Source organism: Tiliqua scincoides, chromosome 2 (assembly GCF_035046505.1).
Source record: "Tiliqua scincoides isolate rTilSci1 chromosome 2, rTilSci1.hap2, whole genome shotgun sequence".
In the NCBI taxonomy this organism is placed as follows: domain Eukaryota; kingdom Metazoa; phylum Chordata; class Lepidosauria; order Squamata; family Scincidae; genus Tiliqua; species Tiliqua scincoides.
In genome coordinates, this window is record NC_089822.1 from 15,463,919 (window position 1) to 15,486,884 (window position 22,966).

At 43.5% G+C, this 22,966-nt stretch overlaps 1 protein-coding gene and 1 pseudogene across 3 annotated transcripts in view; both read right to left on the reverse strand.

The window, feature by feature from the left end:
• The window catches only part of LMBRD2 (LMBR1 domain containing 2), a 33,215-nt gene extending 10,580 nt beyond the window's left edge, over positions 1–22,635 (reverse strand). For 2 of the 3 annotated variants that reach the window (XM_066615850.1, XM_066615848.1), the window contains exons 1-12: positions 22,432–22,635; positions 18,272–18,501; positions 17,273–17,352; positions 14,083–14,178; positions 13,134–13,301; positions 11,194–11,404; positions 9,131–9,205; positions 7,968–8,081; positions 6,736–6,919; positions 6,178–6,359; positions 1,177–1,310; positions 462–567 (exon numbers count right to left, since the gene is read on the reverse strand). In XM_066615850.1, the coding sequence (XP_066471947.1) occupies positions 462–567; positions 1,177–1,310; positions 6,178–6,359; positions 6,736–6,919; positions 7,968–8,081; positions 9,131–9,205; positions 11,194–11,404; positions 13,134–13,301; positions 14,083–14,178; positions 17,273–17,352; positions 18,272–18,445 (1,524 nt within the window). In that variant the 5' untranslated portion in view covers positions 18,446–18,501; positions 22,432–22,635. Of the gene's footprint in view, positions 1–461; positions 568–1,176; positions 1,311–6,177; positions 6,360–6,735; positions 6,920–7,967; positions 8,082–9,130; positions 9,206–11,193; positions 11,405–13,133; positions 13,302–14,082; positions 14,179–17,272; positions 17,353–18,271; positions 18,502–19,371; positions 19,410–22,431 lie in introns of those variants that run through there. The other variant, XM_066615849.1, reaches the window with a different exon arrangement.
• Positions 5,225–5,345, reverse strand: LOC136643261 (5S ribosomal RNA; annotated as a pseudogene).
• Positions 22,636–22,966: the final 331 nt, after the last annotated feature.

Below are 22,966 nucleotides of genomic sequence, written 5' to 3' on the forward strand. Positions count from 1 at the left end.
GTTTAAAGTGCTGGTCTGGGATCAGGTAACTTAAAAAGATCACTAACACCTTTTTTTGAGCCTGCCCATGCGCTTTGATAAGCAGGAGGCCCTGTTCTCTGGTCCATTACTACTGGCTACATAGCTGGTGAGCCCTACAACTGCAAATTTAGCCTCTGGTGAGATCCATCAGTCTCCCTGTACCTGATGCCAGTTGTAAAGAAGCTTTTATTAAAGATAGGCCTTGGCAGATTGATTTTATGGCAGCAACACGTCCCCCTATAGTTGCTGTTCTGCCTACTGTTATGTTGCCTTTTTATTATTAATTGTATTGACCATACACCATTTATTTCAACTAAAATACATGAAATAAAGTCAATTCAAATTCCTACAGCTAATATCGTTTTTTTCCAATAAGCCAATATTTCAGCATCTATTTCCAAGACATACTGCTTCAAGATGTATTTGCTTTCTTTACTTACAGAGGTGTATGCTGTTGGCTGAGTGCTTTTATGAGAGATTGATGAATCCATATGAGTCAAGCCCAAGAAATTTAGACACAGCGGAGGAGTCAACCGGCAAAACAGCCTACATGGGGGGAAAAACAATTGGCAATACTGAAATGGTTTGCATCTTCCTCTAACATTTTCCTTTTCCTTCCATATCACCAAGAGATTGTCAAGCAATCAAGTGCTGTTTTGGAAAGAAACTAACAGCTTTACTGATGCAATCATGCATGAGTATACATGTTTGAGCCCTGGTTTCTTGCAGGCTTGATAACACATATCCTTGCCAACATTCAAACAACACACAATAGTCACCATTTATCAGAATTCACAAGTTGTAGTTCAGGGAGATGCCCAGGATGGGGTCTATTCCAGCGGCTGTTGCTGGTGTTTATTCTGTATTTTTTTTTTCAAGATTGTGAGCCCTTTGGGAATAGTCAACCATTTACTGATTTATTTTCCTATGTAAATCACTTTGTGAACTACTCCTTTTGAAAAGTGATATGAAAATATTTTTAATAATAATATTCTTAACAACAACAACAAAACATCCTCTCTCTAGAAGCAAGGGATACAATGCCCTAGAAGTACTGTACACAGGTTATGAACTAGGACCAAAAATGCTACAGTGCATTATTTCTTTGTATCGCTTTCAATTAAGCCCATCAAAATGAACTAGTTGCGTACTCACATGCCGCTGAAAAGCAGACTGTAGGCATCAGTCTGATGGTGTGATGCTAAGTAGTAATAGTTAAATACACGGATCCTGAAGACGGTAGAATAAACGCAGATACTTAGGAAAAAGATGGTAAGAAAGCAAGCCATCTACAAAACAGACAGACAGATTTTGTTCACACTGATATAATTAAATACATCGCTATTTTGTTACTAACCAATTGTCTATTCTTATAACATGTATGAATTCTTTGAAGATAACAATATATGAGAGCAAACTATGCAAACAGAACTGTGCAATCCTACCCCACTCACACAGTGGACAAACAAGGGCCAGTTGCATCTTTAAGCATGATCTTATGCCTTCCTGGTCCCACATTTCAACAGTGAAGCACTCTTATAGCTGGTTCACATTGCTGAATTTATCCATGCGAAAATAGTACGTGGGTAGAGAAAGCTCAGTGTGAATCAGGCTGCACATGTAATCAGTTAGCAGTCAACTTTATGAACATGGCCGTATTTTTCTGACAGCAGCAATTACAGAAATGGTTCCAGTTTATTATATTACAATCTGGTTCATGGTAACATTTTTCCATACACAGTTGTGCATTGCAATTTGTGAACACTACTGCAAGGAAGAATGAAAGTATGAAACAGCCCCTAGTATGATGGTATTATCTGAAACAGATGGATTTAAAATCTAGTTATAACAATTACAAGACGAAATCAGATATCATGAGAATGGGCTGCATTTTAGACCTTTAGCCAAGTGCAACTCTACTGTCAGGTGCTCCTCTGGGTTCAGAAGGAGTGTTCTCCAGGACCCCTTTACATAACAGGAGTTTGGATTTATTTATTTATTTAGTCAGAGAGAATACATTGGCCAGCAAACAATCCTAGTCACAAAACGTACTTCCATATGAGTTCTTTGGTCCTAGAGATTTGGCATTTGTCAACTAATAATGTATCATCCTGTATCATCCAGGATTTGATTCTGGATGAGAAAGCCGACCTGGTATGCATTACGGAGACCTGGCTGGACGTGGAGGGAGGCGTTAGTCTCTCTGAACTTTGTCCGCCAGGCTTCCAGGTGTTGCAGCAGCCAAGATTGCAGGGACGGGGAGGGGGAGTTGCAATGGTCTATCGTGAGTCCATCTCCCTCACCAGGTGCCCTGTCCAGCAGTCTGCTGGGTTCGAGTGCCTGCATGTTGTGTTGAGAGGACCGGACAGGATTGGGATTCTGTTGGTGTACCGCCCGCCCTGCTGCCCAACAGTCTCCCTGCCTGAGCTGACTGGAGTGATCTCGGGGGTGGCATTGAAGGCCCCCCGCCTGTTAGTGCTGGGGGACTTCAATGTTCATGCCGAGGCCCCTGCGGTAGGTGCAGCTCAGGATTTCATGGCTGCCATGACAACCATGGGCCTGTCCCAGAAGATCTTGGCCCCGACACATACTGCAGGACACGTGCTGGACCTGGTGTTTACAGCTGGGCATGGGGGCAGTGATCTGGATGTAGAGGAGATCAAGATCACTCCGTTGTCATGGACAGATCACTTCCTGGTAAGGTTTAGACTGGTTGCGACTTCCTACCTCTGCAGAGGCGGGGGACCATTTTCTATGGTCCGCCCCCGGAGGCTAATGGATCCTGAAGGTTTCCTGAGGGCTCTGGGGGATTTCCCCACTGCCAAGACTGGCGCCTCATCTGAGGCCCTGGTTGACCTCTGGAACAGGGAAATGTCCAGGGCAGTGGATGAGATTGCTCCGGAGCGACCTCTGCCACGTCGCAGACTCGGAGCGGCTCCTTGGTTCACTGAGGAGCTGCGACTGATGAAGCGGCAGGGCAGGCGTCTAGAGCGACGGTGGCAGAAAACTCGTGATGAATCCGAACGGACACGGAGTAGAGCTCATTACAGAGCCTACTCCGTGGCGGTGGTAGCAGCGAAGAAATCATTCTTCTCTGCTACCATTGCGTCTGCTGATAACCGTCCGGCAGAGCTGTTCCGTGTGGTGCGGGGCCTCCTCCATCAGGCCCCGCCAGTGGACCAGGAGGAATACACGGTCAGCCGCTGTGACGTGTTTGCGCAACATTTTGCAGATAAAATCGATCGTATTCGTCACAACTTGGATGCCACATTGACAGTGTCTGACGATGTCCCCCTGGCAACTGCTTGTCCAGTGTTGTGGGATTCTTTTCAGCTTGTGCAGCCTGAGGATGTGGACAGACTCCTTTGGAGTGTGAGGCCGTCTGCCTGCCTGTTTGACCCTTGCCCAGCTTGGCTGATAAGAGCTGCCCGGGGGGGACTGGCTGAGTGGACGGGGAGGGTGGTCAACTCTTCTTTGGGGGAGGGGACACTGCCGCTTGCTTTGAAGCGGGCGGTGGTTCGCCCCCTCCTGAAGAAGCCCTCCCTGGATTCCAATGTGTTGAACAACTATCGGCCAGTCTCCAACATCCCGTTTCTGGGCAAGGTGATTGAGCGGGTGGTGGCGGCCCAACTCCAGAGGGCCTTGGATGAAGCGGATTATCTGGATCCTTTTCAATCTGGTTTCAGGCCGGGCTTTGGGACGGAAACTGCCTTGGTCGCCTTGGTGGATGACCTATGCCGGGGATTGGACAGGGGGAGTGCGTCCCTGTTGGTCCTGCTGGACCTCTCGGCGGCTTTCGATACCATCGACCATGGTATCCTTCTGGGCCGATTGGCCGAGTTGGGAGTTGGAGGCACTGTTTTGCGGTGGTTCCGCTCCTACTTGGAAGGTCGGTCCCAGATGGTGGTGCTGGGGGATGCCTGTTCGACACCCTGGCCATTGAGGTGCGGGGTGCCGCAGGGCTCAATTCTGTCCCCCATGCTATTTAATATCTACATGAAACCGCTGGGAGAGGTCATCCGGGGGTTTGGAGTGGGGTGTCATCAATATGCTGATGACACCCAGCTTTATCTCTCCTTTCCTCCAGACTCCAGGGTGGCGGTTGAGGGCCTGGAGCGCTGTCTGGAAGCAGTGAGGATCTGGATGGGGGCTAACAAGCTGAAATTAAATCCGGATAAGACAGAGGCTCTCCTGGTTCGGAAATCCTCGATGCAGGTGCTGGATTATCAGCTTGCTCTGAATGGGGTTGCACTCCCTCTGAAGGAGCAGGTCCGCAGCTTGGGGGTCCACCTGGACTCGCAGCTGCTCCTGGATTCCCAGGTGGCGGCTGTGGCTAGGGGGGCCTTTGCTCAGCTTCGGCTGGTGCGCCAGCTGCGTCCGTACTTGGATCGTGCAGACCTGGCCACGGTGATCCATGCTACGGTGACATCGAGGTTAGATTATTGTAACGCGCTTTATGTGGGGCTGCCCCTGAAGACGGTTCGGAAACTGCAATTAGTGCAGAATGCGGCGGCCCGTGTGGTCACTGGAGCTAGGCGGTTTGACTCTGTCAGCCCGCTTCTCCGGGGGCTACATTGGCTGCCCATTCGTTTCCGGGCCCAATTCAAGGTGCTGGTTTTGACCTTTAAAGCCCTATACTGCTCTGGGCCAGGTTATCTTAGAGATCGCCTACTCCCATACAATCCGGCTCGTACTCTCAGGTCATCAGAGAAGGCCTTTTTACAAGTGCCGCCGCCTAAGGAGGTACGTGGGGCGGCGGCAAGAAATAGGGCCTTCTCAGTAGTGGCACCAACGTTGTGGAACTCCCTTCCCCTTGACTTGAGAATGGCTCCCTCTCTTGAGTCCTTTCTGCGAGGCCTGAAGACCTTGTTGTTTAACCAAGCCTTCTGACGTTCTGGCCTTTTTAACATCTTTTATATATCTTTTAGTTGCTTTTTTACAGGCCCGATTCCTCTAAGAACTGCTGTTTTATGCTCTTTTATTCTGACTCTTCTGACTACTGTTTTTATGGGTTCTGCTAATGTGTTTTTTAATATGTTTTTATCTGTGAAATTATGTTTTAATTTGTTTTATATGTTGTTAGCCGCCCTGGGTCCCTTTTTGGGAGAAGGGCGGGATAAAAATAAAGTTTTATTATTATTATTTATTATTATTAATAATGTTGGTTGGTTGGCAACCTTCAACCTCGAAAGACTATGGTATAAGCCTACAGAACCTGGTATTCCCAGGCGGTCTCCCATCCAAGTACTAACCAGGCCTGACCCTGCTTAGTTTCCGAGATCAGACGAGATCGGGCATGTGCAGGGTATTATGCTTTCATAAAACAAAGCTTTTCCACTTCTAAGTACAACAACAAAAGAACTAAATATAAATTTAATGTTCTAATTTTTTATCAGACCATTACCTTCAGATATACTTTTTTTTTTTTTTTTGCCCTGTTGCTATACTAGGCTGACATATGGAATGGGTCAGTTTGCTGTGCCTTCTGCTGTCAAAAAGTGATACAAAATATAACAGCAAGCTATCTTGGTAGAGAGAATTCAGCTATTAAATTGATAAGGACAGACATTGCACTTGACTTAGTAGGAAAAGGCAGAAAAGCAATGGGATATATATTGCTGCCTATATTCTTGAAGGTCTCCCAAATGCCAAGTTGTCATAGGCTGTCCACTAGTAACACCTTAATGAAGCTTTTTAAGGAAACAGAGTGTAACTTGGTATTAGTATAGTTGTTGAAACTACCCCCCACCCCCCAAAAAAATTCAAGAGAGAAAAATACATGATCTAGAAGACAGAAAAAGAGAAGCCATTAATACAGTTTCTCCAGCATCCAGAAGATAGCAAACACTGGCTATCCCAAGGCTGTACAAATTTAATCAAATTTAACAAATAAAATTTAGTGAAATTTCAGTGTTTAGAACCAAAACAATTTAGGGCACAATCCTAACCAGGTCTACTCAGAACTAAGTCCTATTTTGTTCAATGGGGCTTACTCCCAGGAAAGTATGGTTAGGATTGCAGTCTCAGTCTGACTTCAGGTGAACTAAATAAATGCAACTAATTCCTGTTACATAACAAAAATTATATAAAAGCAGATGAAAGAATAAAAAGACTATATTACAAGTGGCAGATATCGATAACGATTTTCAAACTAACCTCTATGTAGAAATAGTTGTATGACTTCTCTGCCAGTTGTATGAAGACAGCAAACAGGGACAAAACTGGCTTTGTGCTGAAAAATGTGCACTCTGACCATACGACAATGATCGAAAATGTGGCCAAGACAACAGCAAGAATCCTGTGAAACCATGGCCGCAGAAGACACTCCCAGTACCATTCTGGAAAGAGATAATTACTTACATGTTAGGAAAGAAATTAGTAAAATGAGAAAACAGCAAGGGTAAGTAACTTGAATACTGCTAGTTTCAAAAGCTCTACGGAATGAGTTACTTGTAACTTGTAACTTCTAGGCAAGAAGCGGGGCTAAATGGGGATGCGGAAAATGGGCACAGAGTTCCTGTTCCTCAACAGCCTTGTGTGGCATTATCTGCACATGCACTCATTGGCAGGAGACAGAGCTCCACTGAGTCAATAGCCCCCCCCCCCCAAAAAGGCATGGAGCCCATGGACTGGGTCACATCCTTGATTTTTGTTATTACTTTGCTAATCCTGGTTATAAACACGGCATACTAGTATCTCCATGCTAGCACATACCAACAGTTGGAGTGTAGAAATATTGTGTAATTTTGCTTTCAGGTTCCTGAGACTGAAAAGTATGAACAAACTGACGAGTGGCACTGGTTTCATTTTTTGCTACATCCTCCAGGTAAAAGGCTTGTTCTAAAAGAATTCGCCACTGGACCTGTGTACGACGGTGCCTTTGAACAGAATAAATTACCTAAGAAGAAGAGAAAACCAAATGAATGTTCTATTTATTTGTGGCAATGGCAGCAGGGGAGATGGGTAAATCAGAAAATGTATATAAAACTGCACATCCAACTTTCTCACATAAGCCAAGTGAGAAACGTACTGCTTCTCAAAGGAAAGAAAACAATATATACACAATGTACGTATATGCCAAAAGAAACCTGGGAACTATCTCCTATGGACTGCAGTGATGAAGGCTGCAATCCTGTACACACTTACTTAGGAGTAAATTCCAGGGAACTTATGGGGCTTACTCTCCGAGTAGCCATGCATAGGATTGCACTGTGAGGCTACCAACTATCCCTCAGGAACAAATGTTGTCGTACCTGACTATATTATCTGTGACATGCTACTAAATGCACACCCATTTCCCCGTCTCATTATCAAATTGCGTTAAAAATTATGGATAACCATGTTAGTCCATTAGAAAAAAAGAATCCAAAAAGCCATATTGTGGTAACACCTTGAATGTTTTCAAGTTCTTCAGAACTCTTCATCAGGTTAGATACTATGAAAACCAAGAACAGGGACTTTTCTTGACCTCCAACCTGAGTTCCAGAGAACTTACTTAATAAGATTGTGTGTCTTTTTGGTTGGTCCTAGCCAAGGTGATACCACAATATGGCTTCCATATTTTAAAGTCCTTGATTAATAAAAAATACAGTTTTATGCTGCTTTCTGTGTCATGTCTGGATTGACCTGCATTCAGCCATACTTCTTTCTGCATGCACATTTTAGAATACCTTCCATATATTACATAGCTATCAGTTCAAACACTCAGCTCTTCTAATGAGCGAAACTGCTTTGGAAAGCACATAGACATTGCAAACTAGCTTGTTACCAAGGAACTCATGTAGACAACTTCAGGTGTTTTAGCTTCCCAGAAAAAGAGCAGGTCTAAATAAATTTAACCCATTTCTGCCCTGCCCACAGGTATACACACTTGATCCCTGTGGTATATAAGCAATGCTGGGCAGAAATGGTTTAACCTACGTGCTAAAATTAAACAATCAAGTTACCTGTTTATGAAGTTTGACCAGGCTTTTCTCTGTTGGATAAGTATTATGCCTTTCTTCAAAATCTTCATAGTCATCCATGTTTCTACCCATTCTTTCCTGATACTCAGTAGGACACTGAGATGAAAAGATATGTCTCAACAGATAATACCAACATGACACACTATCATCCTCAAGTCAACCTTTCTGACAGGCCACAAAGCCTTATGAATAGCACCCAACAGCCCGCCCACCCACTCACTGCCTCTTCTTTCAATCCCCCAAGGCCCAATCCTATCCAACATTTCAGTGCTGATACAGCCATGCCAACAGGATGTGTGCTGTATCCTGTGGTGGTGGAGAGCAGTCCCAGAGGCCTCCTCAAGGTAAGGGAACATTTGTTCACTTAACTTGGGGCTGCATCGGTACTGGAAAGTTGGATAGGAATGGACCCCAAGTTCCTTTGTTGTTAAAAGAGGGGGGGGCTGTGGAGAATCCCACAAACTGCAAATTGGAACCACTGGGGGAGGGGGTTGCTAGCATTTTCCTCAGCATGATTTTCCTACTGAAAAATCCCTTCCTTAAGCTGCTATTTGTAAAAGACAGACATTTTGGGGCCAAAGAACTTTGAAGGGGAGGGTGATTTTCAGTGTGAAAAAAGCACAGTGAGAATCACCCTCCCCAAATAAAAATCATATTGAAAAATCTCTCATACATTGTTTGTAGTTGTTTACAGCTATTGTCCCCCTGATCTGCTACTGCTAGTGCACTTTTTTAAAAAAGGCGTTTCATCACTATGCAACCACAGCCAATCAGGGATAGTACAGTGAACATGATAAACATCATAACAACTTGCTAATGGCAGACCAAAACTTTCCATTGCCCTCACTCTGAATGTTAAAAGAAGTGAACATATCCCCATTACCCAGGCAACTGGCTTGATACTTCTTGCCTTCTTATGATGTGCTAGTAAATTCATTGCATGGAAAAATGCCAGACTTGGAAATAACACAAAGATGACTTCTAACTGACTTTACGTTATATTGTTATGCCAGATTTTAATACCCACATTGGTCTTTGGTTTAGTGAAACAGAAATGTAATAAGTGAGCATGCTGAAAACAACTAAATGTTTCAGTCTAATATTCCATATGTGCAACTGTTACTAGAGTATACTCAAAGAGTTACCTTTTTTAATATTGTATCCACGCATTTTCTCAAAGGGTGATTGTATTTGATGCTCTCACTTACTTTACGGACCTCCTGTTTATGCAGAAGAGACCAGAAGTATTTTTTCAACATAGACAGTCGTGAGTTGAAAGGGGAAGGGGGTAAATTAAACTATCTGGTAAATTTAAATTTAAAGTTCTAAAGTGTTATTTTCAAACAAGCAAACATTTTCAAACATTCATATTTAGGATTTTGCATTGAAATAAATTCTGTCAAAATAGAGCTGCAGTAAGTAATCTGATCTGCACTCAGATCAGATTGGCCCTCATTAACTTTTCCCCATCAAATCAGCAAACTTGTTTCCATGACCACAAGAGCAAAAAATGTATGTTAAAAAAATTAAAATCTTTAGGATTCCAGTAAAAGCCCCAAGGAGTGTGCAGAACAGCCACAGGACCACTCATAGGGCCCGATCCTACGTGGTGCGCACCAGCTCATCACCAATGCGCAGTCACAAACTTGCCTTACAGCATGTTTGCAGTTCTCAGTGCTGGTGGTGAGCCAGTGCTAGCTCAATGCCGGCTGGCACTGGGCTAGTAATGATGGAGCACTGGTGCTCTGCCATTTGGTGGTCGCGTGGACCTCCAGGAGGCAGAGAGGTAGGTGGAGGTAGGGGGAAGTGGAGGGAAGGAGGGGTGAAGGCGTGCCAGGGGTAGGGAGGCAGGACTGGTGGAGCTTTGCTAGTCTGACACAGAGGCTCTTGATTCTACACTGACCCTTGGGTCACCGTAGAATCAGAGTAGCCCCATTGTGGGACTACTCGCCTTACCCAGGGGAAGGGAACAAAAGTCTCCTTCTCCTGAGGAGCTGCTTGCTGCCCGCTGAGTGTACAGGATGCAGGGCAGCCATTTTCTGTGCCGCTGCAGCCCTGGGCGTTGGGCAGCTCAGGATTGGGCTGATAGTCTGCTATTTAAAAAGAGGCCTGTAACTCAGAATTATAGAGCTCATATGTGCAACAACAGTCTTTTTTCTTGACAAAAAACAAAATGCAATTTTTAGTGATCAAATTTGTTTCATTAAAATAACTTGCAATAGACCTGCTTCCATTGCAAGTTGTCAGTACCTGGAATAAACCATAGCTGGAATGCATATCAGAAAGTACTTTTTTGAAATAATGTCTTTTTCCTGCTTTCCAGAAGATGCAACACAGATCTTGAAACAGACCTCAGAATCCCAATTACAAAATTAAAATTTTTATTTTTAATACTTCCTCCAAGGGGCTCAGGGCAGTGTTCTCTCCTCTTCCTTCACAACCCTTTAAGGTAGCTTATGCTGACAGATTTGACTGGTCCAAGGTCACCCAGAAGGTTTCATGGCTGGGATTTAAACCCAACTCTGACACTCTAATTATAACACTGGCTCTTAGGGGTTAAGCAAATGAACAACTACACTCCTGAGTTTTCTAGAACAAACTGAGACCCCCACTCATCAACTTGATCACCATCTTTCCTAATAATGGTGTTACATCATGAAATCAGCCCTATAAATTGACGTGTGACTGTTAAAGCATGCTTCTCACTCATTTCAAAGTAAATGGATTTGGCTTAACTTAGGGCCCAATCCTATCCAATTCTCCAACACTGATGCAGCCACACTAATGGGACATGTGCTACATCATGCAGCAGAGGTGCAATCACAGAGGCCTTATGTTCCCTTACATTGGAGCTGCATTGCAGCTGCATCATGGCTGTATCAGTACTGAAAGTTTGATAGGACTGGGCCCTATTTCCTTGTTTTATATGTCACTGTTCAATACTTCATATTTTACTCCTTTTGCATATCTCTCAAAGATGGTATTACATAAACATTTTGAGTTCTTTAGAAAAGGAACCATTCCTACTTCTAGTAGTAAAATAATAAGAAATAGCACAATACATTGCACAATTTTCTTGTGTATGAATAAGAAAAAAAGCTCAAATGTACATGAAAATTTGTTGCTCCTTATCATGATCTCCAAAGAAAGTGAGGCGATCAACTGCTTCCTGTCCACCTCAGAGCTTTGGGCAGCATGGTTTACTTACCTCCATAATATCCTCCAAGTTCTCTTCAGCATCTGCTTTCTCTGTCATCAGTTTGGCAGCCTTGAAATAAGTCTTCATAAGAAGGTAACCTTTCTTTGCTCCACTCCAGTGAGAGCGTGGAATTTCAACCAGGCCATATCCTAACAATAACACAAGGAGAAAGAGGCCCCAGGTATTGGCAGCAGCAATTCCAATAGTCTGAAGCTCACTCCTAAGACAGAAAGATAGTTTCACATTCAATAGTTTCAGAGGCATTAATTAGTATGTTTCTGAAAACAGAAAAGAGATTGACTCATCTCAAGAAAGTTCTCAGAAAAATACAAAAATACATTCTTTTCTACCTTAATGCCATGAACCTCTCCCCTTCTTATGTTGCTAAAGATTGATGCCCCTTTGGAATACAGATTGAATTGTTTTCTGTTCAATTACTGTTGTTTAGTTTTTAATTCTCATTTTGGTCTGTTACAGGCTTTGATCCCGCCTACCCGTTCTCTCTCCATAAAAAGAACCCAATCCCCAAGAATGAGAGTGTTGGCAAGAATATGAGTGAAGGTATAATCAGTAATGTAAGCATGTACACATATGGGGATCACATCAAAAAACTTCTCTCCCCCCTATGGAGCAAAATTATGCGCTAGTTTTAAGAACAGGTAACATCCCCCTCTCCTTGGCCTCTGCCGAGCCCCTTGTTTTTCCTAGGAGAAGGTTCATCAGTGTATGCGCAACCTCCTGATTTTAGAAATGGGTTATGTCAGAATGCCAGATGCAAGGGAGGGCACCAGGATGAGGTCTCTTGTTATCTGGTGTGCTCCCTGGGGCATTTGGTGGGCCGCTGTGAGATACAGGAAGCTGGACTAGATGGGCCTATGGCCTGATCCAGTGGGGCTGTTCTTATGTTCTATTTTATCATCATCTTTTGCTTCTTCCATTTATAATTGTTCGCTTTTCTTTATTGCTTGATATCAGTGCTTTAAGTCGTAATATTAATTTTTCCTTAATAAATTCACTGTTTGGACTCCAAATCACGTCCTATTCTCTTTTTCTGCTTGTGGTGACAATTGGTGGGAGTGTGCATCATGATCAAAGACTAGATACAGGCCATATCAAGATACAAGTCCCCAGACATGTATCTTTGGCACATGAAAATGAGCAATATTTAGTCTAGAAAAAAGGCGCCTGAGGGGGGCGACATGATTGTGACATACAAAATTATTGGGGAGATGGATAGAGGGACATCACACAACACCAGAACCAGGGGACATCCACTAAAATTAAGTTTTGGGAGAGATAGGACAGACGAAGAAAAATACTTCTGTACCCAGCACGTAATTAGTCTGGGGAATTCCTTGCCACAAAATGTGGTTATGGTATCTGGCCTAGATGCCTTTAAAAGGGAATTGGACAGATTTCTGGAGGCAAAGTCCATCACAGGTTACAAGCCATGATGGGTATGTGCAACCTCCTGATTTTAGAAGTAGCTACCTCAGAATGTCAGGTGCAAGGGAGTGGCACCAGGATGCAGGTCTCTTGTTGTCTTGTGTGCTCCCTGAGGCATCTGGTGTGCCACTCTGAGATACAGGAAGCTGGACTAGATGGGCCTTTGGCCTGGTCCAGCGGGGCTCTTCTTATGCCTGTGTCTCCACGGCACATGTGTTAAAAAAATATGGTACCACATATGAGGTAGAATGCCAGACCAGGAAACTAAGTTCATCCTCAGACATGAAGTTCTTAGTGATACTGGGCCAGGCACCATCCCTCAAGCCTAACATTCACTGAAAAGCAGTTGGAGATGTGGCATGCAGATCTGTCACTCAAGAGGAAGAAGTCAAAGATTTCAGTGGGCAGGTCCAAGCTCATTTTTTGATCCATTCCATCATACAGTGCTATGGCTACTAAAACACACCCCAAATCTTTAAGTCGTTAAAGTTTAATCATCTTACCATTGCAGGTTGAACTTGGGGTTTACAGCCACGTATATTAAGAATGCTCCAAAAATTAGAAGGTAGGTCCCGTAATAGATTGCATTTTCAATTAATGCTGTTTTAATCTTTCCTGTAATGGAAAAGCCTCCTGACCTAGCATATGACTGCATAAAGGGTAACAGAATCCTAGGAATAAACAACAAAATTAAAAAAAAAAGTTTCATTCTGTTTTGTGCTTGTTAGTAACATGTTCCAGGTAACCTGCCATAAACATATTTTTTCCGATGGACATTAACTATGTTTTGAAAAAATAGTGGCTATAATCCTGAGACTCTTTACTCCACAGCAGTTCATTCACAAAGAAAGGGACTATACCTCATCTAAATGGCTTAAGAACTGCAAATGTGGCATTTCACTGACACTTGGATTCCAATTAATTACTCTGCTCAGAGGGGTTTCTTATGTTCATGGAAGGAGAACTGCACTCAAACAAGAATCCTTTCCGCTTGTGGAAGGACTCATTTCTTGAATGAAAGGAGCCTACACAAGCAGAGTGGTTAGTTGGTATCCAAATGTGTTTTAGAAACCATGTTATGAGTAGCAGACAACAAATTCAATGAGACTATCCACAGGTAGACTATGCAGACAAATGATTCATGGATGAAGGATGCACCCAGTCTGCAATGCCAGTGAGGTTGTTTCCCTAAATCAAAACACTCACTCCTGTTCAAGCAAGCTTATCCAGTTTGATTGGAGCTGAGGAATGTGCTGGTTTAAAATCCATGTTTTAAGATGCTTGCCACTTCCTTCTGGGCAAGATGTTTAACACCTATATTCATATGAAATCCACTGAAGTTCTCACATTAATGATTAACACTCAAATTCTACATATAGCTTACATATACATATATGTTTTTTGAACACAGTCTGAATTCTTACAAGCATTTTAGTTCCTTCAATTTCTTACCATGTTAAGAACTGCGATGTCCAGTATACTACGCGCCAAAAGATGGGCATAATTCCAGTAGGAATGTAACTCCATGGTTTGAAACACTCTTGTTTTCTGTTAAGACAGCCAGATTTATGTTTAAACAAAGGAGATACAGAATGTTTCAAAAAAATTCAATTTCCCCCCAAAAGTCATTTTCAGTTGCTCACAAAAATGCAGCTACAAAGTAACATTGGGTATACCTTTGGGACAGACCTACTAACCCACAGGAAAAAAACTGTTAAGTCCCTTGTCTACTCAACTGGTATCCCCTTATGCCAGTGGTATTCAAACTGGGGCGTCGTGACGCCCCAGCCTGAGGGTCATGGTCCCTTTCCCCTTAAGGCGTGGGGCAGCCAGGAGGCAGGGAGGAGGCAGCGGCGTGATCCCTAGGATTGCGCCGCTCAGGGGGGCTGCAGGGGCTTGGTGCACTTGCCCAAGCCCCCTGCAGTCCCCTGGGGGTGCAGGGAGCCCTGCGCGACCTTCGGCAGGACTTCCCAAGTCAGGGAAGGTGGCAGCAGCGCTACCGCACCCCACTCCGCTAAACCGGAAGCAGTGCGCGATCACTCCACTTCCCATTTTGGCCGGACTACAGGGACTGGGGTGCACCCTCCAGTCCCTGCAGCTGCTGTCTCTGGCTGCAGGGAGCTGGGCGCGAGTGCCTGCAGGGCTTCCCGGGTCAGGGAAAGTGAGAGTGGGGCGATTGTGCTCCACCTCCGCAAAACAGGAAGTGGAGCGTGATTGCCCCACTCTCACTTTCACCTCCCCCCCCCCCGCCCCTGCAAAACCTTACTGCGGGATTCAAACTCCCTGCGAGTTTGAAAACCACAGCCTTATGCACTAATGAGTTTAAAAATTGTGAAGGCTACATGCAAAGGGGAAAAAAAATTACAAACGAACCAGTAACTTTTATAAACTTAAAACATTTATAAAATATTTTATAAAATATATTTTATAAAATTTTATAAAAATTATAAAATGAAGTATTTAGCGAAACATTTTAACATGCAAGTTAATTAGCATGTATGGCTTTCATGTGTCTTAGTCAATTAACTTGGGACACAATCCTAGCCAGGCCTACTCAGAAGTAAGTCCTATTTTGTTCAATTGGGCTTACTCTCAGGAAAGTGCGGTTAGGATTGCAGCCTTGGTTACTCAGAACAAAAAATGGCTCTGATTAGCAGCTCAGATATAATTATTCTATTACCACACCACAAAATTCTGTCCAGTCAAAGGTGGGTCATAGCTGTTGAATGACTCATAGTTTACAAAGATACTTTACAAGATTGCAATCACAAACACTGAAGTGAAAAAATGCTTGGATAGGATCAGGTTCCTGGATACTAAAGAAAACATTAATCAAACTCTCATGGGAAAAAGAAAATGAAGGCTGTGGAGCAGCAACTAAAATAGATGTAATACTGCTTATACAGTATTGCAATTTTGTATTGTAACTGTAATTATATTGTAATTCTATTTATTTAAATTATTTTATTATTTAAAAATTTCTACCCCACCTTTCCTTTGCAAGGAAAATGCACAACGTAGCTTACAAAAATGTAATTTTATTGCTGCTGTAGTAGTGCTGGTTGATGTTTCGTTTTGCTATATTTTATTTAATTCATTTAAGCCATTTCTGCCCAACGTTGTATATATGCAACAGGAACCAAACATGTACACCTATGGGCCAGGCAAAAAGTTGTTTTATATTTGGAAGCCTCTGGTTGAAAGAGTCTAAAAGCCTTTTAAATTATGATTATCACAAGGGTAGAAGGAAAGCAGAAATCTAGACCCAGCAAACCTGGGTTTGTTTTGCTTTCCCATAAGTTTGTTAAAGTTAAAACACATGCACCATTGAAGTCAATGACCTTTAGTGTGCAACTCCCTGCTGGATTGCAGCCTCGGGCTTTGCATGCTACTCAAGACTCCTCTTCCCATATGTTCCAACACGGCCCAAATCCTAACCAACTTTCCAGCTCTGGCATAGCTGTGCCAATGGGACGAGTGCTGCATCCTGAAGTTGGGTGGCACTCATGGAGGCCTCCTCAAAGTAATGGAATGTTTGTTCCCTTATCTCGGAGCTGAATTGCCCTTATGTTGGTGCTGGAAAGTGGGTTAGGATTGTGCCCTTAATTGATCCACTTTGGTTGTATGGGGAAGTTAAAAATTTTTCCTGCTTGATGATGTCACTTCTGGCAATGACATCACTTCCGGTGGGTCCCAAAAGATTGTCGTTCTAAAAAATGTGTCCTGGTGCTAAAAAGTTTGAGAACTACTGCCCTAGAGGGCTACCAAAGATAATCCCAGGCATTTTTGATAGGCAGCATAAGAACTATTTATATGGCTTAACATGTGATGACTGGGAATTAAGCCAGAAGGTAAAATGGATATTCTTAACAAACATTACAAGTGGATATTCTTAACAAATATTACAAATATTCTTAACAAAAAATGTAAGTCACAAAGAATGCCTGAAGACTTCTACAGAAAGTAGTATATTTGAAATAAAACTCAATGTATAGAGTACAGTCAGATTTTTAAAAATATAGGTGCTTTATTAACAGTACAATCCTATTGAAATTCCTGTGCTGCAATGTAGCAGTGCCGAAACAGACTAGCAAGGGAATACAGGCTGCTGAAGGACTTTTGTCCCCTTGCTTTGAGGTAAGCTCCAGAATTACTATGGGGCTACTCGGGTTTCCCTGAGCAGAATAATTGGCGTAAGTCCAATAAATTTCGTATCAGAAACGCAGGCCTGGACAGGGGAAATAGAATATGGCAAAGGCCTCTGCTGTGACCCTGTGCCCTCCTACGCCCGATTCGCCCCCTACTCCATTACACCCCCTCCCCGCCTCATTCTTTCCCATTGGCAAGCATGGAGCTTACCTGCTCCAGCAGTACCATGAGCCCCCACACTGCCCCAATGTGCTTTCCAGCCCATTTGAGAAGGTATATGCATTTGTTCCACTGGCACTAGGCCAGTTAGGATTGGGCTGTAAATGAAATTTCACTTGATTCTTATTCATACCTTGTTGGGAACTTTCAACTATCAAGCTACACAATGATGCTACTCTTGTTAGGACACAATCTAAACAATTTAATAATGATATTGGTTACAGAAAAGATTTCTTTAACATTTGCATGCAGAAAGCGCATCAGTCTTCAGTACCTTAGCTTGTCTGATTCATTGTTGGTGCTACTTTCAGATGGACTAGAATTTACAGCAAGTTTGCATCGATTGTATATAGTCTAGAGGACAAAAAGGAGTTGGCAATTAGAAAAGAGCTAAGTGAAAATTTGCGAGATGGGGAAAGAAGTAAAGAAACCTGTCAATTTAATTGTAAACTAAGAGAAGTTTAGTATTAACACATATGCTCTGCATGCAGATGGTCCCAGGTTCAATCCCTGGCATCTCTAGGTAGGGCTGGGAAATATCAGACTGAAACCTTGGAGAGCAGGTGCCCTTAAGCGTTGGCAATACTGACCTATACAGACTTGGGGTCCAATCCTATCCAACTATCCACCCCTGATGCAGCCGTGCCATCAGGGTGTGTGCTGCATCCTGTGGTGGGATAGCCGTCATGGAGGTTTCCTCAAGGTAAAGGAACATTTGCTCCCTTACCTCAGCACTGCATTATGGTTGCATCAGCAGCTGGAAAATTGGATAGGATTAGGCCTTGTCTCCTTAAAAAGTTTCCTCTTTTCTTTTTTTTATATTTAGTTTGCTCAATTGTACATGTGCTACTGCTGTCCTTTGTTACCAAAAGATTGGGCTACCACAGTCCTGTAGGAAGTTGCTTAAGAACATGAGATGTGTAGCAAAAATATTAGAAAGTTTTTGTGTATCTTAACGCTGTCTCCCATTTGCCCATGAAGCACCATACATGCAAAATGGGAGGCAAATATTTGATAATCTCCCCTTCCCTCAACAGCCCCTCACCACATGCTCTGAAATTTTGTTTTTGAGGATTGAAGACAGCAGAGAATGGGATATGAATGAAAACTGTCAACTATCACAAGTGAAAGATCATGTAGGATACAAGTCTGTGTGTCTTAGGTATAAGAGAGAAGTAATATAGACAAACCTGAGACTACTCCTATTTGGGGCATTTTATGCATGCATAACCAACTTTAATAAACAGGAAAAAGCCAAAATGAAATTCCTTACTGTAGTGACATCCAAAGGCAATATAAAGACGATGAGAAAGCAAAGGTACCATGCTAGCAATGTTCCTACAATCACAAGCTTGTGCTGTTTCTTGAAGTCGCCATACCGATGTAGTATGATTAATGCCAAAAAGAAGACAAATACTATCTCAATCCCCAAAGCTGCACCACTCATTATTGTCCGTTGCCTCCGGCCAGGATGTATTACTCACGTATAAGAAAGCGTTATAGCTGTATTAAAAAGAAACAACCTTTCATTAACTGCTGCAATGCATGGTTGACAAACATATTGATTATAGTTCTGTGATCCTCGTTATGTAGCATGTAGCAAGACCTCTCTCTCTCTCTCTCTCTCTCTCTCTCTCTCTCACACACACACACACACACACACACACACACACACACACACACTAAGTCCAGCAGCAGCTCCATCTCCCATCAACATTCAACACAGTTGAGAGGACTCAAAACCTGTTGAGAAGACTCTGGCTCCAATTTTTCAACCTGCACCTCGCCCATCACATAGTAAACCACATTTGAAACAGACGAGACTTTAAAAAACATGATAGGGCTTAGAGGTCTGGTGTCCAATAAAAAGGAGGGAAGTATCCCACTAATTTATTGGAACCTAGTCAATGTCATAATCTACATTTTCTTCCTTCACTCAAGCACAGATCTACACCGTATTCAACCATAAAATAATGCGGAGGCCTGTCTCTGAATTCCAGTGAAACCTGTGAAGCAGCCCTTATGAGCTTAAAGTAAATTGATAGCCAGATCAAAACATCACAAAAAGCATTGCAGGCAAATGGCCAGCACAAATGTACAATGCCATTTAGTTTAAAGTGCTTCATGTACATTATTGGGAAATTAAAATGTCATACAATTTCAAATATGTTATGCATCTATCTTGATGTCTGTTTTTGCTTAAAAACAGAATCACTGAAAAGGTATTATCTGTTCTGAAGAAAGAGAAAGAAAAACACTTTATCAAACATCTTCTCTTTTCTTTATCATCAGCAAGTCTATCTGTTGATTCATGACCCTGGATATCACTTATGAATACACAAAGGCACTGCACATGTCTTGCCCTCTGCTTACCTTTAAAGAGCCCAAGATCATTCAGTGAACTTCATGTTTTAGCAGCAATTTGAATCCAAGTTAATGATATAGCTATTTACTCCAGCGGTACTGTCTTCTATTTATATCAGGCTCAGAACCAAAACACGTGTTTGTTTTGCAGAAGGCTGCCTTACCCTTCATATTTTTAGTTTATCTTGTTAACGTTGAACAAAGACATTTAAAGCACTATCATATGACTACCTACTCAGAAGTAAGCTCCATTGTGTTCAGCGGGGTACTGGTATACCTGGGGGAGAGACAAATGCCCCAGGCAGCATCCCATGGGGGAGTGGCACCACGATGCTTACCCACAGCAGCCAATTTTTCCCCAGCACCCAGGCCTTTTTGGGGGCCCGATTTTGAGAACTTAGAAGGCCTTTTAAGGGTTGGGGAGGCTGCCCACAGCCTCGCCACCCCCCAGAAGGCCTTCTGAGACCTTCAAAATGCCAAAAAACACTTTCCGTTTTTGTGGGAAACCATAACTGATGTTTATTGGGCAGGGGGGCAGTCTTGGCCCTGGGTGGCACCAGGGCCAGCTTTGCAGTTGCAGTGGGGCTTACAACTAAAAAGGCATGCATAGGGTTGCAGTCTTAACCAGCTTTTCAGATGCTAATTGATCCTGCTGTACAGCATTTTAAAGTTTCAACAAATATACGTTAGTGAAATATACAGTACATTTAGAAATTATAGGCATGATGCTCTTGAGTATGGTGATTTAGATTTCTGAGAATTTTCATATTGTCACCATGAAAGTAGATTTGAAAATATGCTGCAAGCATCACCAAAAGTCTCCCTCAAACACAACAGTTTTCCTACACAAGCATTAGAGGTGATCCACCTAACTAACTATGTCTATATGACTAGAACAACAGACAATTCACTGCCTACCTGAATAAGTTTAGGTCTGGGGGCTCAGGGTGTAATTTAAAGTGCAGCATGGGAGAGTGAGAGGAGCTGAACCCTACACCTGACAGTACTTTTCTGCTCAAAGCTGCTGCTTTTTAAGCATTTTTCCTCATGGAGATTATTTCCAGTTACAGAACTTTACTGAAGAAAAGCAGTTTCAGGGGAGGTGGCTGCAGAAAGTTCAGTTTCTCCTCCAGCCCACATACTATGCTCTGAATTGCCCCTCCCTAGGGTAGAATCATTTCTTCATACATGCTGCTGTCACATGCTCTTTGGCCCTCAGGAATGCTCTCCAAGACTGCAGACCTAACAAGGGGCTGAGGACGTGGAAAACATTTACCTAATGCAGTGAGAATATAAAGCAATGCTGGAAGTTGAAAAGAGTCAGTCTGGTCCACACTCATCATCAAAGCATGTGTAACCTATGGTAACTATTATTCTGTGCATCAGACACAATAGCCATGAACTGAGGAGTGATAGTGGACTGCACTAATTTCAATACTACTTAGTTTACTGATTACAGGCAGAACTTACTGTTCTGTGTAAACTGATTTGTGAACTTTTAGTTGGAAAGCGGTATATAAATACTGTTAATAATAATAATAATAATAATAATAATAATAACTGACCAGAAAGGTTCAAATTTCATAGCATATTTTACTTCATAATTCTTAAAACAGAGCAAAGATGGAGGAAAAAGATATAAAAATCAATAGCCTTCCACCAAAGAAAAGCTTAATCTTAAAAAAAAAATGCAATAAAAATAAACATATTTGGGATTGTTTATGAAGCTGCTGGGTTGTTTTTCCTGCCCTGAGAAGGAAGCGAGAGATGCCCACTGAATACCATGGGGTTTGAAAGGTGGGTATACTGTTTTAAAATGAATGGAAATGAAAGTTTTGTAATGAAAATGCAACAGTGATGCTTACTCCTAACTTGAATAATATGGGCAAATCAGAATTGCTGGATTTCTCGGAACAGCACTATAGCAACCCTCAGGGGCAACCATCCCGAAAATACAACCAGCTAGTCTGAAATTGGTAAGTCCAGTCATCTGTCACCTTTCCACCTAATGGGTCAGAACAAGTTCAGTTAGGCCTGGACCACACTCAGATTCAGAAGAATTGGGGGAATTGAACATTTCAGAATGCAGGTTGGCATTATTTTTAATAGCATCTTGCACAAAGGAAACATCCCTTGCAAATGAAGAAGGGAAAAAAGCCTTCCCAGGAGAGAGGAAGGTTTTGGCTGAGCCTGCTCCCTGTAGTGCTAGCTTTCTATCTGCAAGGAGTAGTTGCTCTTGTTATTTTTAACCTAAAGCAATATCTTTCAACCTGCATGTCGGGACCCCAGTCGAGTTGCAAAGGCTCATTTAGGAGGGTCACAGTAACCTACCTTTTTATCAGATGTCCTACATTTTAGCGTGCCTTTTCCTCTTTGGTGTTTATGACACCTGGTCACCCTCCCTGTGCCGGTCCTGCTCTGTCTGCTGCCCCACTTAGGTTGCTGCCTCAGAGTCCAAGCCTATGCCTGTCTACTCAGAAATAAGTCCCATTATAGTTAATGGGGCTTACTCCCAGGAAAGTGTGGAAAGGAATGCAGCTTGGGAGCCCAATTCTATGCAGGTTACTGATCCAAGCCTGGGAAGAGGCAAGTCTTCCTATTCAAGTCTACTCAGAAGCTAGACTGATTGCATTCAATAAGGTTTACTCACAGGAAAACGTGTATAGGATGGCAGCTTCAGAGCCCAATCCTAGGCAAGTCTACTCAGAAGTCAAACCCACTGTGTTCAATGGAACTTACTCCCATGAAAGCATGTATAGGACTGTCACCTCACAGCCCAATCCTACGCATGTCTACTCAGAAGTAAGCCCCATTACAGTCAATGGGGCTTACTCCCAGGAAAGTGTGGCTAGGACCGCAGCCTCATAGCCCATCCTATGCCTGTCTACTCAGAAGTCAGCCGCATTATAGTCAATGGAGCTTACTCCCAGGAAAGTGTGGCTAGGGTGGCAGCCTCACAGGGTTGTTGTGAGGGGGGGAGGGGAGGCGAGACTGGCAGGGGGTCCCAGTGTCATGACTGATTAAGTGGAGCGCCCCCCACTGTGCAGGGCGGGGAGTCCCGGCACTTACTCAGCAGAGGGAGGGCCGGGCCCGTCCTGGCTCCATCTCTCACCGCTCCCCCGACGGCGGCGGCTGGACCGGCTGCACTGTTCCCCAGGCGAGGAGGGGAAGCCCGGCGGGCCTTCTGGAGCCCCTCAGGCACAGACCCCCAAGCAGCGAAGCGGGCCGGCTGCGGCCGCCGCTGACACTTCCTGCCTCGCTGTCGACGCCTCCTCCCCCTCAGGCGCGCCAGGACTCCCGGGCAGAACCCACACAGCCCTCGCAGGGAAAAGAAAGAAGCCTCCGCCCCTTTCGGCCCCACGACTACGACGCCCAGGAGCCTTCGCGGGCGCGGGGCGAGACTTCCGGGCGCCGTGGGACTACAATTCCCAGGAGCGCCCGGGAGAGCCCTGTTAGGCTCTACTCTACTCATTTTTGATCCACTACTTGCATTTTTATTTATGGTGTGGCTGAGCAGCTGGGAGAAGGCAGAGTGCCTGTGCCTTTCACCATTGCATACAAGAGGGAATTTGGGCAGCTGCAGCTTTTTAAACCCTTCCCTGTT